This window comes from Mandrillus leucophaeus, unplaced genomic scaffold, assembly GCF_000951045.1.
Source record: "Mandrillus leucophaeus isolate KB7577 unplaced genomic scaffold, Mleu.le_1.0 Scaffold30, whole genome shotgun sequence".
In the NCBI taxonomy this organism is placed as follows: Eukaryota; Metazoa; Chordata; class Mammalia; order Primates; family Cercopithecidae; genus Mandrillus; species Mandrillus leucophaeus.
This window is the reverse complement of record NW_012103143.1, coordinates 2,254,914-2,270,948: the sequence shown is the minus strand read 5'-3', so window position 1 is coordinate 2,270,948 and position 16,035 is coordinate 2,254,914. Positions and strand designations below refer to the sequence as shown.

At 56.7% G+C, this 16,035-nt stretch overlaps 1 protein-coding gene across 1 annotated transcript in view; it reads right to left on the bottom strand.

The window, feature by feature from the left end:
• The window catches only part of LRP5L (low density lipoprotein receptor-related protein 5-like), a 25,868-nt gene extending 19,341 nt beyond the window's left edge, over positions 1–6,527 (bottom strand). The window contains exons 1-5 of the mRNA XM_011987081.1: positions 6,482–6,527; positions 6,315–6,398; positions 5,773–5,901; positions 4,544–4,940; positions 1,512–1,683 (exon numbers count right to left, since the gene is read on the bottom strand). Coding sequence (XP_011842471.1) covers positions 1,512–1,683; positions 4,544–4,940; positions 5,773–5,901; positions 6,315–6,398; positions 6,482–6,527 — 828 coding nt within the window. The remainder of the gene's footprint in view (positions 1–1,511; positions 1,684–4,543; positions 4,941–5,772; positions 5,902–6,314; positions 6,399–6,481) is intronic.
• Between the last annotated feature and the right edge of the window lie 9,508 nt (positions 6,528–16,035).

Sequence of the window (16,035 nt, the reverse complement as noted above, 5' to 3'; positions counted from 1 at the left end):
GGTGTGCCACAGACACGCGAGTCCCTGACCTGCTCCCACAGGTAGAGGGGATGAGTGAAGGCAAATCATCTTCAGCAGCCTGGAAACACGGGCCTTGCCAAAAACAAAACATTTACAAGGAGCTCCAGCAGGCCACACCTGCAGCTGCTAGGGTTTTCGTGGGAGGGGCGTCCACTCAGCCTCCCCCATCCCTGGGTTCCCCACCCTGAGGGTGCTGATGCTCCTCCCGCTAAGAAGCAGGGTCTGAAATCCCACAACACAGACACACACTCGTGTTCTCCATCCCGCCCTGCCCTGCAAGCTGCCTGGTTCGGGCCTCCCCTGGGAGCCCTGAGGAGAGCAAAGGTGACCCCAATGGTGACGTCAACAAGGACTGATGCGACTCAGGAAAATCCTTCAGAAGTTGCTGGAAACAAAGGGAGGCGTCCACCCCGAGGAGAGGCAGCAATGTCACCTCAATGGATGACAATGGTGTGACATGTAACTAACATATCACTGGCACCGAGAGCACCTCAAAAAAATGCTCAACAGAGGCCGGGCATGGTGGCTCACGCCTGTTATCCCAGCACTCGGGAGGCCGAGGCGGGTGGATCACTTGAGGCTAGGAGTTCGAGACCAGCCTGGCCAACACGGTGAAAGCCTGTCTCTACTAAAAATACAAAAATTAGCCAGGCGTGGTGGCAGACGCCTGTAATCCCAGCTACTTAGGAGGCTGAGGCAGGAGAATCACTAAAACCCGGAAGGCGGAGGTTGCAGTGAGCCGAGATCATGCCATTGCACTCCAGCCTGGGTAACAACAACAATAAAGACAACAAAAACAAACAATCAAACAAAACAAACAAAAAAAAAGCTCAATAGAGGTTCCACAGGTGAGCAAAAAGCAAGCTGCCAAAGCACGCCCACTGGACAAGGTCACTGAAACCCAACCACAGTGGCAGGGCGAGGCTGCACCCAGCACAGGGACAACAGACATCCATGGAAGAATAAAACTGTCTTCAACTGCTTGGGAACGAATCACCAAACTCAGGCCAGCGGCTGCCTCTGGCTTCGACAACACCCATGTTTTATGTCTTAAGTGGGGTGGTAGATGTGTGATTAATTCTTGTCTTAATTTTGTACTGTGAAATAGTGTAAGGCTCACACTAAGCGGCAAAAGCAGTGCAGAGGATTCCTGTGTCCCCTTTGCCTGGGCTGGCCTCAAACTCTTGTGTTCCAGCGATCCTCCCATCTCAGTCTCCTGTGACTACAGGCGCCCAGCCCAATGATGACATCTTAACGTAACCACAGGACATTGTGTAGCGCTACCCCCTCAAGGCGTTTTTGTCAGAAAGCATTGTAACTATTTTTTCAAGCATTCCATTTGGCCAAATAGCAGAGCACAGGCACCCATCAGTGCCTCGCCAATACGTATGTCTGGCTGCAGGGGGTGGCCGGACCTGGCCTCTCGGGAGCCCAGGGACAGCCGGGCAGGGCCAGGCCTCCTGGATCAAACATGTCCACGGGAGCCTCACCTCAATCTTGTCTGTCTTGGCGTCTCCCCAGTAGAGCTTCCCCTCCTGCAGGTCCAGGGCCAGGCCGTTGGGCCACCCAAGGGAGGCATTGACCAGCACACGCCGCTCCTGCCCGTCCAGATTGGCACACTCGATTTTAGGGTTCTCTCCCCAGTCTGTCCAGTACATGAGGCTGGAAAAGAAGCAGAAGTCCATGACTCCATGCGTCCGTCTGGTCTCTGCGGCATCCCCAGTGCCAAGAGCAAGGCCTGTCCCCGAGTTGGTCCCCATCACATGGCTAAATGTTGGTGTCAGTAAATATCGGCATTGGTAAATGTCTGCATCGGTAAATGTCGGATGTCGGCGCTGGGAAATTTGGTGTCGGTAAATGTCAGTGTTGGTAAATGTCGGTGTCAGTAGATGTAGGTGTCGGTAAACGTGAGTGTCGGTAAATGTCGGTGTCAGTAAATGGTGTCATAGATGTCGGTGTCAGTAAATGTGAGTGTCGGTAAACATCGGCATCGGTAAATGTTGGCATTGGTAAGCGTGTTGGTAGATGCTGGCGTTGGTAAATGTCGGTGTCAGTAAATGTCAGCGTTGGTCAATGTCGGTGTTTATAAATGTTGGTGTTGGTAGATGCTGGTGTCAGTAAGTGCTGGAGGACTGAGCATGCCAGGGGCAAGCCCAGTGATCAGAGCCTCTGGAGGGTCCCCTGGGACAGGGATGCCCACTGCCACCCTGCGCAGGTTTCACCGCACCAGCCCTTGGACTCTCAGGAGCCAGGAGCTCATCTCCCATTCCAAAGGTCAGTGGACAGAAACGACCCTGCCCAGGGTCTGGGACAGCCTCACGTCTGACTGGTGGGCTGGAGGGGAGGAGCTGAGCACCCAGAGGAGGAAGGGGCAGAGCGGAACCTCCTGCACACAGCTGAAGGGCTCCCCTGTGCAACGGACAGGTGACTTGTTCCCTGGGGCCCCCCAAGGAGGGAACCCAGATCCTGGGGTGGTAGCTCAGGGGTGGAGATTCTGGGGTCCCAGGTCACAGCCTCTGCTTTGGCTGTGTCTGACCCAGCTGGCCAGCCCCTCTGCCTCCTGTTTCCAGCTCGGTGCCTCTCCCTGGACCCCACAACCTTACACGTCAGACTGCCAAGCCCATATCCCTGGGATCCTCAGACTCATGAAACCAGGGCTAGGAGGGACCTTGGCATCGGCTTCCCCATCCCTTCCTCTTTCACAGATGGGGACACCGAGGCCCATGGAGGCAGTGACATGACCAAGCTCCTGACCTCAGGGCCAGGTTCCCTTCACTGTGGCTGGCAACCAGTTTTTGTGCCTCCTCCTGCTAAAGCCCCAGGGGGCCCCACTTCCTACCCTCATTCGCCCTCCTCGGGACACAACCCAGCCCTTCAGCCACTGACATGGAGCAGCCCTCGCCCACATGCTGCCGTGCCCCAGGGTCCACGGAGGGCTGCTCGAGCCCTGCCCGCTGCCTGCTGTGCTCCCGCTGCCTGCTGTGCTCCCGCTGCCTGCTCCCGCTGCCTTCTGTGCTCCCGCTACCTGCTGTGCTCCCGCTGCCTGCTGTGCTCCCGCTGCCTGCTGTGCTCCCGCTACCTGCTGTGCTCCCGCTGCCTGCTGTGCTCCCGCTGCCTGCTGTGCTCCCGCTGCCTTCTGTGCTCCCGCTGCCTGCTGTGCTCCCGCTGCCTGCTGTGCTCCCGCTGCCTGCTGTGCTCCCGCTGCCTGCTGCCTGACATGCTGGCTTCTAGACACCAGTCCACTTGCAGGAAAAGCTCCCTGGCCAGCACGCTCGCAACCCCCAGGGCCGGGCCACGAGCACAGGCTCCACAGCCTGCAAATCCTCTGCCCGCCACTGCCCGATGGGCACCCTGGGCAAGTTCCTTCACCTTCTGAGCTTCAGGTCCCAGGGCCATGAGCCTGGAAACACAGCTGGCTCCCACTAAGTGCTCCATGGAAGGAAGCACTGCTACTGACCTCCCAGCTCCTCTGGGACGTCCCATCGGCACCCCCAGCTCCAGTGCGCCTCCTCCATCAGGGTTTTCTCGTTCAGTGTTCTGGGTTATGAACTCCCGGGAAGGCCCCTGGCTACTACCCTTTGAGCCGCTGGGGCGGGTCTCAGAAAGGCTCCCCTACCGACTGACAAGCTCTCTGCTTTCACAGACTTCTATGCTACAAAGCTGGAGCCACGCTGCCAGGCCCAGCCCCACACCTGCCACCTCCTGCTGTGTGACCCTGGGCAAGTCCCTGAGCCTCCCTGGGCTTCAGTGTCCTCAACTGTACAACTGTACCTACCCCCTGAATGAAAAGACTGACGATGTGCAAAGTGTTAAAAGAGGCCTGGCTTGACCGGGCATGGTGGCTCACGCCTGTAATCCCAGCACTTTGGGAGGCTGAGGCAGGTGGGTCACCTGAGGTCAGGAGTTTGAGACCAGACTGGCCAACATGGTGAAACCCCGTCTCTACCAAAAATACAAAAATTAGCTGAGCACAGTGGCAGGCGCCTGTAATCCTAGCTACTCAGGAGGCTGAGGCAGGAGAATCACTTGAGCCCAGCAGGCAGAGGTTGCAGTGAGCTGAGATCACGCCACTGCACTCCAGCCTGGATGACAGAGTGAGACTCCATCTCAAAAAAAAAAAAAAAGAGGCCTGGCCTGTATTGTGGTCAGTGTCACAGAGGCTGCCCTTACTGTCACTACTGTCATCCTGGAAATCACTCAGGTGGACTGTTCCATTCTACAGATGAGGAAACTGAAGCTGGGGAACAAAGAGCTCACTCCAGGTCTCCAGGGCTTTCTACGCATGGACCCAGCAGCAGCACTGGACCACTGGGGTGCTTGTTAGAAACCCAAGTCCTCAGCCCCGCCCTGGAGCTCCTGAATCACCACTTTGCGGGGGGGGCCCAGCTGCCAGTGTTTTAACAAGCTCTCCTCCGGGTTCTGATGCAAGACAATGCTCCAGAATGACGGGTCCCGGTCAATCTCCCTCTCGCCTGTGCTTGGCCTGGCCCAGGCTCCAGGCCCCAGTCCCCGCCCGTCTTACCCCATCACGGGGTGCAGTGCAATGGCTCGGGGCTCGTCCAGGTCCTCTGATACCAGGATCTTGCGGGAGGTGCCGTTAAGGCGTGTCACCTCGATGCGGTCCGTGCCCGTGTCGGTCCAGTAGAGGTTTCGGGCCACCCAGTCAACTGCGATGCCATCGGGGTCATTGATCTCGGTGTTGACCAGCGTCTGCGCCCCAGACCCATCCAGGTACGCCCTGCGGATGGCCCGCACCTCGTCATCCGTCCAGTAGACGTAGCCCTCCAGCGGGTCGTAGTCGATGGCAATGGCATGCCGGATGTCATCCACCTGCAGCACAATGTCGGTGAAGTCCGGCGTGTCCAGCGAGATCCTCCGTAGGTCCGTCCGCCGGGCCAGCAGCAGCACCTCCTCGGCTCCTGTGGAGACAGGTGCAGTGGGGTCAGCGGTCAAGGGCCTGCAGCAGGCACAAGACTAGGCCTGGGGTGGGCCGGGCAAGGGAAGACTCAGCCAGGCCCCCAGGGCTCTCCTTGCAAAGGCTGGTGATATTAGGTGACACGCACCCAGCCCATGCTACATGGTCACTCGTTCATCCTCATGACAGCTCTGGGAGGCTGGCACTGTTTGTTTCCTTACTTTACAGATGAGAAAACTGAGGCACAGAGAGGTTATGCACCCAGCTGAGAGCCACACAGCCAGGCCATCGGGCTTTAACCACTGGGTGGGAGCTGCCTCACAGTCCCCCTTGTCTCCTCCCAGCCCCTCTCCTGGCCACAAACCAGCCCCAACCACAAATCCCACCGGGTACGACCTGCTGGCCATGCTGCTCAGCATGCCCGCCTTGCAGGGCAGACCCACCTGTGGGCCACGCTGCTCAGTGTCCCTAGCATGCCCGCCTTGCAGGGCAGACCCGCCTGTGGGCCACATTGCTCAGTGTCCCCAGCGTGCCCGCCTTGCAGGGCTCACCCTTCTTCCCCAGCTCGATGCCACTTCATCTCTCCCTCCCCTCCACCACCCGAGGGCAGCTTCAAGCCCCAGGATCACACCAGGGGCTCCTAGGCAGGACCAGATGCACCTGTCAAGTGAATCACCCTCTTTACTCATTGCCCAGATGCTCCCAGGCCACCGAGATGAAGGGAAAGCCTGGTTCTGAGGCCTGAGACCTGGAGGCACTGTCAGGAACACCAAGAGCTAACACAGTTTCGTGACCACTTGACACACCAGGCAACACAGGAGCGAGACGAGAAACACCTCCGGGGCATGCGTTCTGGTCACGGCTCGACCCAGGGCCCTGGCTCCTTGGAGGGGGCTCCACCGCGGCCTCCACACAGCCGGGCCATCGGAACATAGCGATGACCCCCAGTAACTCAGACTTGGTTTCTAAATAGGGTCCCACAGAGAACAGCCAAAGCACTATCCGTACACCTCCAACTAAGTTTCAGAACCACGCCACGAAACACCCACCCCACAGCCACCTGGGCCTCTGCTGCACCCCGGGGCCAAGCCTGCTGCTGGCAGAGCAGCTTGAGGTCAAGCCCCTCCACGGCACGGGTGGGCAGGGTTCAGAGTGGCACTTAGGCAGGTGGATGAGAGGAGAACCTGGTCCTCTCAGGATGTCCCTGCAGACAGGCTGGACACAGCTGGGGACAGGAGGATGCTCAGGTGATTCTGGTCTCAAATAAAAGCCCCCACTCTGGCTGAGGGCAGGATTTGCCAGCCCTCAAGATTTACATGTGTGAAATCCCCAAGGAAAGTTCTCTCTGCTCCGGGCATCTGTGCCCTGCCTAACTCACCAGCGTGGCCTGACAGCATATGACCGGCATGAGAGAAGCTCAACTCAGACTCCCTCGGGGACCACAGCAACACTCCAAGAGCATCTGAGCAGCATGGCCCAGGGATCAGCTGTGGACGGGGTCCTGCCACTCAGGCCCAGCGGCATGCAAACCCAAGGATCCCTCACCACCCACTCCACAGGATGCATGGAGACCCCCCGACCTTTCAGCCATGGCCCTCCAGTGGGATTCTCAGTTTGCAGGTCGGGCGGATTACAAGATTCTCTTCTGAACCCCCGTGGCCCACCCTCCACATGCTTCTGACCCCCATGGCCCGAGGCTCCACACACAGCAGCACCAGCATTTCTGACTGTGTCCTAGGATCCCCGGTTGGGATTTATCAGAGCTTCCTGCAGAAATTACAAGTGGAGACCCATGCACACTGGGGCCCCCAGGGTGCCCTATCATCCCGACACAGATCCTGCCAATGCTGCTGGGGTCAGGATGTGGCTCCCTCCCCGAGTTAGGGCATCATCTACTCATTTGTTCCAAACCTTTCTGGTCTCAAGGATGCAGAGCCAAGGTGGTCAGGGTCAGAGACCCCTCCCAGTGTCCTGTGGCCACGACCCTGCACAAGGGCCCGGGTCACAATCTGAAAAGGGGCCCGAGGCTAAACCAGCCCAGAGCCTCCCTCATGCCGTGGCCCCTAGACCTGGCCCTGCAGCCAACTGCCAGGTCTCTTGAGTGCCCTGCCAGGCTGCAGCCTTCAAACAACAGATGGTCCCCTGCGCCCAGGCTCTGGCTCTTGCCAGGAGGAATGCAGAGACTGTTCCAGGATCCCGGCGTCCAACGTTTCAAGGAAGGACAGGAGCCCCTCCTGACTCCTGCTCCAAGCCCCGGAATGTATAATCTGATTCCACCACTAGAGGGCGCCCAGGTGATGGCGACAGTGACACAGGCCCAGGGCTGGGGAAACTGAGGCAGGCAGGCTGGGGACAGTGAGGTGGAGGCAGCACTTGGAAGGTACCCTAAATGCCCAGCTACAATGTAAATATCTGAGAGCCAAATTCAGATCTGGTCAGAGGCATCTGATTCAGTGTATATTGGTAGGGGGAGGGGGAATCTCTGAATTTCAGTAAATTTTCTCTCTCTAGGCTCCACTCCCAAAATGTTCTGTTGACAATGGACCTGTCCTTCAAGGCCCAGGTCACATGGCACCGCCACCTCCTCAGGGAAGCCGTTCCTCCCCGCACCCCAGTGGATGGCCGCCCCGCACCCCCAGTCTACCCCATGACGAGGGCACCACCCCCACTGGCTCACTGGGGTCCTGGCGCAAGCCCCCTGCTCTCCACGGCCCCCAGCACAGCCCCACGCCCACAGCGGCACTACATCCAGGCGATGAGCAGGGAGAATCTGAGACCGAAACCTCTGGGGACTTGGCAGTGTCCGAGTCCCTGTCTAGCTATAACTTGGAGGGGACCAGAGACTCCACTTCATGGAGACAGCTGGGAGAGAGGCAGGACCCAACCCATTTGCCTGAAGCTCTGAGTGAGCTGTGACCAGCACAGGGGTGACCCTGGTGGTGGTGGGGACTCTGTCCAGCTAGGCCAGCAGGGAGCAGCTGCAGAGAGAGCGCTAGCAGCCTGGGCTCTGCCAGATGCCTGCCAAGGCTGGTGCCCACAGCTGGCCTCCAGGAGGTTCTGTGTGTAGAGAGGTCCGAGCAGCAGCCATGGCCACGGGGAAGCAGACCTGGGGTTGGGAGGGGCAGGTGCAGGGGACTGTGCCAGGCTATAAAGAAGGGAGGCCAACTCCTTCCCTGGGACCAGCTACGGAGCCTAGGTAGGAGTTTATTTAAACACCAAGGAAGTAAATTGTTTAGAAACTAACAGTTTGGCCAAATGATTTTCTTTGGGGTTGTTTAAACAAATAGCCAGCCCCACAATGTTGCCTGAGAGTGAAACCTTCCCCTTACCCGAGCCTCCTCCAGGCGGGCTCCTGACCTCTCCCCTTCCTCCCGGCACGCAGGCAGGAGAGAAGGACGACATCCCTTCCGTGAGGCCAAGCTCAGGGCAGGAGCTTGGGGCAAGGGCCAGGCAGGGCACAGCTTCCTAGTAGGCAGCCTTGTCCTCAAAACAAAAAAGTAGTCCCAAGAGATGGCCCGATGTCATGGACATGTCCAGCTCAGCACCATCCATCCCTGCTCACCTCTGTCCCTGACCACATGGACATGCAGGACCTGCGAGGGGCTGCTGTGACACACTGCCGCCAACCAGGTGGCTTCTAACATCAGAAATGTACCCCCCCACTGCCCCCACCAAGGCACGCACCCCCAACGTCAAAAGTCAAGCTGTCTGCAGCGACAGACTCCCTCTGAAGACTCCAGGGCAGGATCCTTCCTGGCCTCTCCCAGCTTCTGGTGTTGCAGGAAATACTTGGAGTTCCTTGGCTCGTGGCCTCCATCACACTAAGCCCTGCTCTGCCTCCACGCAGCCTTCACCCCTGAGTGTCAGTGTCTGCTCTCCTGCTCTCATGAGGACACCAGCACCGTGGATAGAGGCCCCCTACTCCAGGGTGACCTCATCCTTGCTTGATTACATCTGCCAAGACCCTGTTTCCAAACTAGGTCACATACACAGGTTCCTGGGGTTAGACCTTCAGCATATCTCCTTGAGGGACACAATTCAGCGTACCCAGCGGTGAGCAGACGGTAATAGGAGCGCTTCAGCGGAAGGCCAGAGGCAAGTGTGCCAGGCAGAGGGGATGGCCTGGGCCACTGCAGGGAGGCCGGACAGAGGGTGGCCCGAACCTGTCGCCGGGGCTGATCTGAGTGTGGAGGCCTGGCACCCACTAGCGTTGGCGTTGCCCCGCCCGCTACAGCTCTCTTCTGAGGCCCCACTGCGTGCAGGACACGCCCCACTGCGTCCAGCTCTGAGCCCAGCCCTGTCCTCCAGGAAGCCTCATGCAAACAGCCCGCCGTGCGTGCAGCAGATCCCAACCACAAAAGCAAACAGACTGCCACTCTCACACAAAAGCCGGGAAGGAAACGCGCTCAAATGTCAACAGTGGTTATCGTCGGACGGGTCCTATCCTTCCTTCGAGCTGTCGGACAGAGGTCGGCAAGTACTCTGGGAAGGGCCGGAGAGCAAATATTTTCGGTGCTGCGGCCTGCACGGTCTCCTTCCCGCCTCCTCAGCTCTGCCGCAGCTGTGGGAAGGCAGTCTGCCTCAGTCCACACAGCTGGGAGCAAACAAAACTTCATTTATGGACACTGAAATGTGAGTTTCATGTCATTTCCCCATGTCCCAAAACATTATTCTCCCGATTTTCTTCTCAACCATGTAAATATGTAAAAAGCATTCCGAGCTCACAGCCTGTTCCAACTGGCCCCTTGGCCAAATGACCCTCATTCAAGAAGCGTGTGTGACTTTGTTTTTGAGATGGAGCTTCACTCTTATTGCCCAGGCTGGAGTGCAGTGGCGCGATCTCGGCTCACTGCAACCTCTGCCTCCCAGGTTCAAGCAATTCTCCTGCCTCAGCCTCCGGAGCAGCTGGGATTACAGGTGCCCGCCACCACGCCTCGCTAATTTTTTGTAGTTTTAGTAGAGGCGGGGTTTCACCATGTTGGCCAGGCTGGTCTCGAACTCCTGACCTCAGGTGATCTGCCTGCCTCTGCCTCCCAATGTGCTAGGATTACAGGCGTGAGCCACCACGCCCAACCATGTGTGACTTTTATAATATCAGAAAGAAAATTACAATGGGGGAAGGAGGGCAGGTGGGGAAAAGGGGAAGAGGAGAGCGGGAGGAAGGAACTCCCTGTACTTGTCCCTTGATTTTTCTGTAAAATTAAAAGCGCTCTAAAACAATGAAGTCTATTAAGGTTGCTTAAAAAATTAAAAGGCATACAAGTCAATAGGGACAACACCAAAACCTGAGCAATAAATGAGCAAAGACTATAAACACAAATTAACGGGAAAAAGAGCAGTCAGTAAACGTGGAAAACGGTAACTTCTCAGTCATCTGCAAATAGAAGGGAGCCGCCCAGAGTTGCTGGTGAGGTGGAAAGGCTTGTTGGACGTTTAAGTGGGGGCATCTCCCGCTTCCAGAAGGGCTGTAAAGCACCGCAGGCTTCCTGGTCAGCAGCCTGGGAGCCGCTGACCCCAGCATTTCCTCTCTAAGAACACAGGCAGAAGCGGCAGTTGGAACGCATGGAGGTTCATGCATCTAGACACCACCATGGCTGCATTAGGACAGCAAGACTCAAGGCCAAGAACCTGGAGACACCCAAAACGTCCCCAAATATTTTTGAATAAAATTTATTTTATCTAAACAAGGGCATTCAATGTGATGGGTGATGACACAGGCACAAAACAGCATGCTCTGGAGAAGAGTTAATGAGGTAGGAATTTGCACGAACGACAAATGAAAAAATATCAGATACATTACACACAGTTTGAATGAATCTCCTAAAACTCAATTTATATATTTATTTTATTAATTAATTAATTTTTTTTTTTTTTTTTTTTGAGACAGAGTCTTGCTCTGTTGCCAGGCTGGAGTGCAGTGAAGCAATCTCAGCTCACTGCAACCTCCACCTCCTGGGCTCAAGCGATTCTCCTGCTTCAGCCTCCTGAGTAGCTGGGATTACAGGCACCCGCCACCACACCTGGCTAATTTTTTATTTTTAGTAGAGATGGAGTTTTGCCATGTTGGCCAGGCTGGTCTTGAACTCCCAACCTTGAGTGACCACACCCCGCCTCCAGCCTTCCAAAGTGCTGGGATTACAGGCGTGAGCCACTGCATCTGACCCTAAAAGTCGATTTTGATATGTAAACAGAAAAAAAGTGCACAAGACACATAGACACAGCTAACTCTGGGTGGCAAAATTATGGGTAATATCTATTTTCTTCACTATTTTTTATAATGTTTTCCTGGCTACAGTGAATGTATAAATGTTATTTCATACGAGGAAAGAAAAAAGCCTCGAAACACGGGTGAATGGGTTTATCCTTAGAGGCTCCCCGTCTCCAAGGGAGATGGGTCGGGATGCTGGGGACCAGGCCCTCTTCCTGGGGCAACGTGGGGGAACGAGCCACCTACCCCGCCACCGAATTGCCTCAGGGTGTGGGTACTGACACCCCAGGCTCATTCGGTTTCCAGGGTCTGAGATGTGCTGATTGACGGGAAGAATGACAGGATATGAGTGGGATGGGGCGAAATAAGCCACCTGCAGCCCCAGGAACTATCTGGCCAGCACATGGTCATCCAGTGGCCTGAGCCACCCCCGCCAGAGCCAGAAGGAGACCCTGCCAACAGGTCCCCAGTGTGCAGGAACTCAGAAGGTCATCACAGTTAATACCCTCCACGCCCCAATGTGGGAAAATAGTTTTTTTTCACAACAAACAAGATAATTTTTGTTATTTTGGCAAAAGGAGGCAGGGCAGCCCCGGACACCTCCATCCCACCTCATCACCCAGCCGCAGGGCCCCAGCCATCCCTGCAGACAGAGTGGATGACACAACCTTCCTGCACCAAACCAAGTGCAGCTCCCAGGCCACAGGCCACCCAGGAAAGGTCCAGTGCCCTCCGGAGGCTCCCACCGCAGGCCTGCCGCCACAGCCGGCACCACCCCAGGACGGCTCTGTTCTCCCAGCTTCTTTTCACACAGGCGGCAGAAAACTGAGATCCGGGGAAAGCTGAGAATCAGCCTCTGCTGCCCGGATGCCCAACCCCAGCTCTGCTCCCAGCTCCAGGGCCTCCTTCTCAGGGGCCCTTACGGGAGGCAGAGGGCTTTAGCCATCTCCCAGGCCTGGGGCACATGGGGTGAACAGGGTCACAGTGCAGGCCACTGTCCACTGTGCAGATCCCAAGGCCATAAACAGCCTGGCCGCAGTGGCTTTCCAGCTGGCAAGAGGCCAGATTATTTTTGTTTTTTAGCAATTGATTAAGTTTCTCCGCTGCCCCCAGGGGTAAGGGGTGCGGCAAATGCTGCGACCACAGCCCAGCACCTTGACCCGGGAACCTGCGCCAAGTGACCACAGGGTCATTTTTGACAGAGCACAAGGGAAGTGGCTGGGCCCGATGCTGGCTCTGCTGGAACCTGAGGCCGGCTACTGTCACCTGCACGGTGCCTGGGGTCTTCCAGCGAGCGCGGAGAGGCTGTGGCCCACCAGGAGTAGCCGGCAGACACCCTGGCCTGCAGTCAGGGGCTCCATCTGCTCAGCTCTAAAACAGGGAAGTCGCTGCTCTGCCTGGGGTCGGGGCAGCCAGAGCACCAAGTCAGAGATTGCCTCGGGAAGGGGCCTGCAGGCGGGTCCCCTCCTCCCCATCCCCTGGTGCCAGCCAGCACCTCCTGTGGCCCCCCACTGCCTGCCTCTGCCTCCACGCCCCACCACAACCTCAGGCCCACAGCTGCGTGGCCACTCCCAGGCAGGCAGCGCCATCCGACGGGCTGTGTGTCTGCTCCCTCCGCAGACAGACCTGACTCTGGCTCCCAGCCACATCTTGTCACTGAATGACCCTGAGTGAGCAACGTGACCTGCTTCGCACATGTCAGACTCAAGGGGAAAAGGGCCCCAGCGAGGTGGGACATGCCTGAGGCCAGGCCCCAGCGAGGTGGGATATGCCCAAGGCCAGGCTCCAGGACACAGACCCTCCTTGTGGGGGGTGGTGGTGTTTTTGAGAGAGAGTCTTGCTCTGCCGCCCAGGCTGGAGTACAGTGGTGTGATCTTGGCTCACTGCAACCTCTGTCTCTCAGATTCAAGCAATTCTCCTGCCTCAGCCTCCCGAGTAGTTGGGACTACAGGCACCTGCTACCACACCCAGCTAATTTTTGTATTTTTAGTAGGGACGGGATTTCACCATGTTGGCCAGGCTGGTCTCGAACTCCTGACCTCAGGTGATCCACCCACCTCAGCCTCCCAAAGTGCTGGGATTACAGGCGTGAGTGACCACGCCAGCCCTCCCTGTGTTATTAAACACTTGCAGCCCCTTGCTGGGGACCCTGGTGAGGGAAAACAGCCTCACAAGCGAAATGTGGCATCGTTGGGCAAATGAAGCCTGGGCAGCCCTCTCATCTTTGCCTAAAACTGAAGAATTTAGGGGCGTGGATGTATAAAACAGTTGGTGACTTAAATGAAAAAGGCCACATTCCCCCCATTAGGCAGGCGGCTCTACTCTTTAAAAGCCAGCACAGGGTGCCTTTCTGAACCCAGGCACACAGTAGGTGTTCAATGAACAGCAGGGGTCACTTGTACTGCCAATGACACCCTGTCTGTGGCCCCTGCAGCTGGCTCCAGCCTGAAGCACAGCTGCGCCCCTCTGCAAGGCCATCCCACTGTACCTGGAAACTCTGTGGAGGCGGCCTTGGGGACCGGTCAGGATGCCCAGGCCCAGATCCCATCTGTGTCCTTCCTCCATAGACCTCAGCGAGCTCTCAGCACTGCGTGCCTCAGGCCCATTTAAGAAGTAGGGCTGGCCAGGCATGGTGACTCACGCCTGTAATCCCAGCACTTTGGGAGGCCATGGTGGGTGGATCACGAGATGGTCAGGAGATCGAGACCATCCTGGCTAATACGGTGAAACCCTGTCTGTACTAAAAATAGAAAAAATTAGCCGGGCGTGATGGCACACACCTATAGTCCCAGCTACTCAGGACGCTAAGGCAGGAGAATCGCTTGAGCTCAGGAGGCAGAGGTTGCAGTGAGCCGAGATCACGCCGCTGCACCCCAGCCTGGGTGACAGAGTAAGACTCTATCCCAAAAAAAAAAAAAAAAAAAAAAAAAACTCAAAAAAAAAAAAAAAAAAAAAAAAGCAGCAGCGCCGGCCACGAATGACCCCTCACACAGGAGGCGTGCCCAGGTATAGAACTCAGAACCATGACAGCTGCACTAGTCCCCAAGAAACATTACTTCCGTCACCCACTCCGCCTCAGTGGTAGTGGCCAAAATAACGGATTAGAACGGAACCATGTGACAATACCACTGCCCCGAGTGATGGAAGACAGCTGACTATCAGTAGTCCACGCGGCCCCATCTAACACAAGTGCAGGGCGCTCTACAATTTATAAATCCTTTCCCAGACACCGTCCTTTCGACACTCCCAAGTCAGCAAGGCACACGGGGCCTGCATTTCATAGCCACACAGCAGAGGGCTGAGGCTGGAACTCAGATGTTCTGATTTCCATTCAATCACGTCCCCAGAGTTGGCACGGAGACGGGGGGCTTCTCTTGACAAAGTCGGAAAGTCATTGCTAGCTCCACTGAAGACCAAAGAACCTCAGCTCTTAAACACTCTTGAAGGTGTTACTGAACTCTCCTAGCCTGTTTCCTGGGTCCTGGTGTTGGTCCCGTGGGACACAGGAAGAGGAAGAAGCCAGCTCTGCTCTAGGGAGTGCACCTGCCACACTCTCAGAGGGCTGGGCGTGGGCAGAGGAGCCATGTGCAGGAGCGGGGTCTGGATGGAGGGGTGCTGTGGCAGGGGGCAGGGGAAGGGTGCTCCGGGTGGCGGGCACAGCACAAGCAGGGGCAGGGAGGTCCACACTCGGATGTGCGCAGGGAGAGGCAAACCGTGCATTTCCATTGCAATAGGCAGTAAAACGTAGAAAAACAGAGTGGGGGCCAGGAAGGGAGTCGGAGACTTCTAGTGTCTCTCTGCAGGTGAGTGGTGGCCAAGGTGTCAGCTCAGCATACCTGGGGCCCGGGGCTGTGTCTTCTATCACTGACCTCAGGGCACACGGAACTAGGCAGGGAGAGCAGAGGCACAGGGCACGGTCAGTGAAACCAAACAAGGAGTCATCACCAAATGTAGAAAGGGCAAGGAGTGCCCACAGCCACACAGGGGCTTTGTCTGTGCAACATGGGGGTCCCACCAGGGCCTGCACCCTGCAAGCACCAAACTCGCCTCTGAAGATAAAGGGAAGCTGCTGGAGTTGCGGAGGTGGTCTGGGGTCAGCACAGAGCTGGGCTTATGCTGCAGTCACAAGGGGGACACGGAAGAGGCTGCAGGGTACAAAACCAGTGGCCGGAGTGACCACAGTCTAACTCTGAGCCTGTGGAAAGGGCGCCCACAGAGTTCGCCCACCCAAGAGGTGCCATTCACCTGTGCCCCTGCCCCACAGTGACAGCGTTCTCTAGGAATATGGTGCGCCCCTCTCCTCTTGCATCAGCCCTGAAAGTGAGTATTCAGGCCAAAAAGCAGAAAAGCACAGCTGCGTGGTTCTATTTCCATTTAGTTCTGGAACAGGCAACGCTAATCCACAGTGATAGAAGTCAGGAGAGTGGTGGAGGGGGCGGGGGTTGAGGACAGCAAAGGGGCACCGGGAGCTTTCCCAGTGGCGGAAATGTTCTTGTCTGGACCGGGTAGCCGTCATGCAGACATACGCAGCTGTCAAAGTTAATCCAAATGTACACGTTAAAATGTGTGCGTTTTATTGCCTGCAAGTTATACCTCAATTAAAAAAATAAAGTTAGCACTCAGGCTTCTTCCACAACTTCCTGAACCGTGCGAGCTGATTTTCTTGCTATTAAAAATTCACGGTCCATGGCTGAGAACAGCAGCTGCCTTCTGTTTGCAAAGTCAACGCCAATCACCGCCCGGCAGCGGCAGACTCGGCCCCTCAGGACCTCCTTTCTTTTTTCCCTTTGACCTACTTCCCTGATAAGTGACAGGACAGCCAGACTCTGGGAACAAACGCCCGTTATTCGGCCCCGAGCTGAGCGGGCCCTGCTCCCTGGGCTAATCCGCC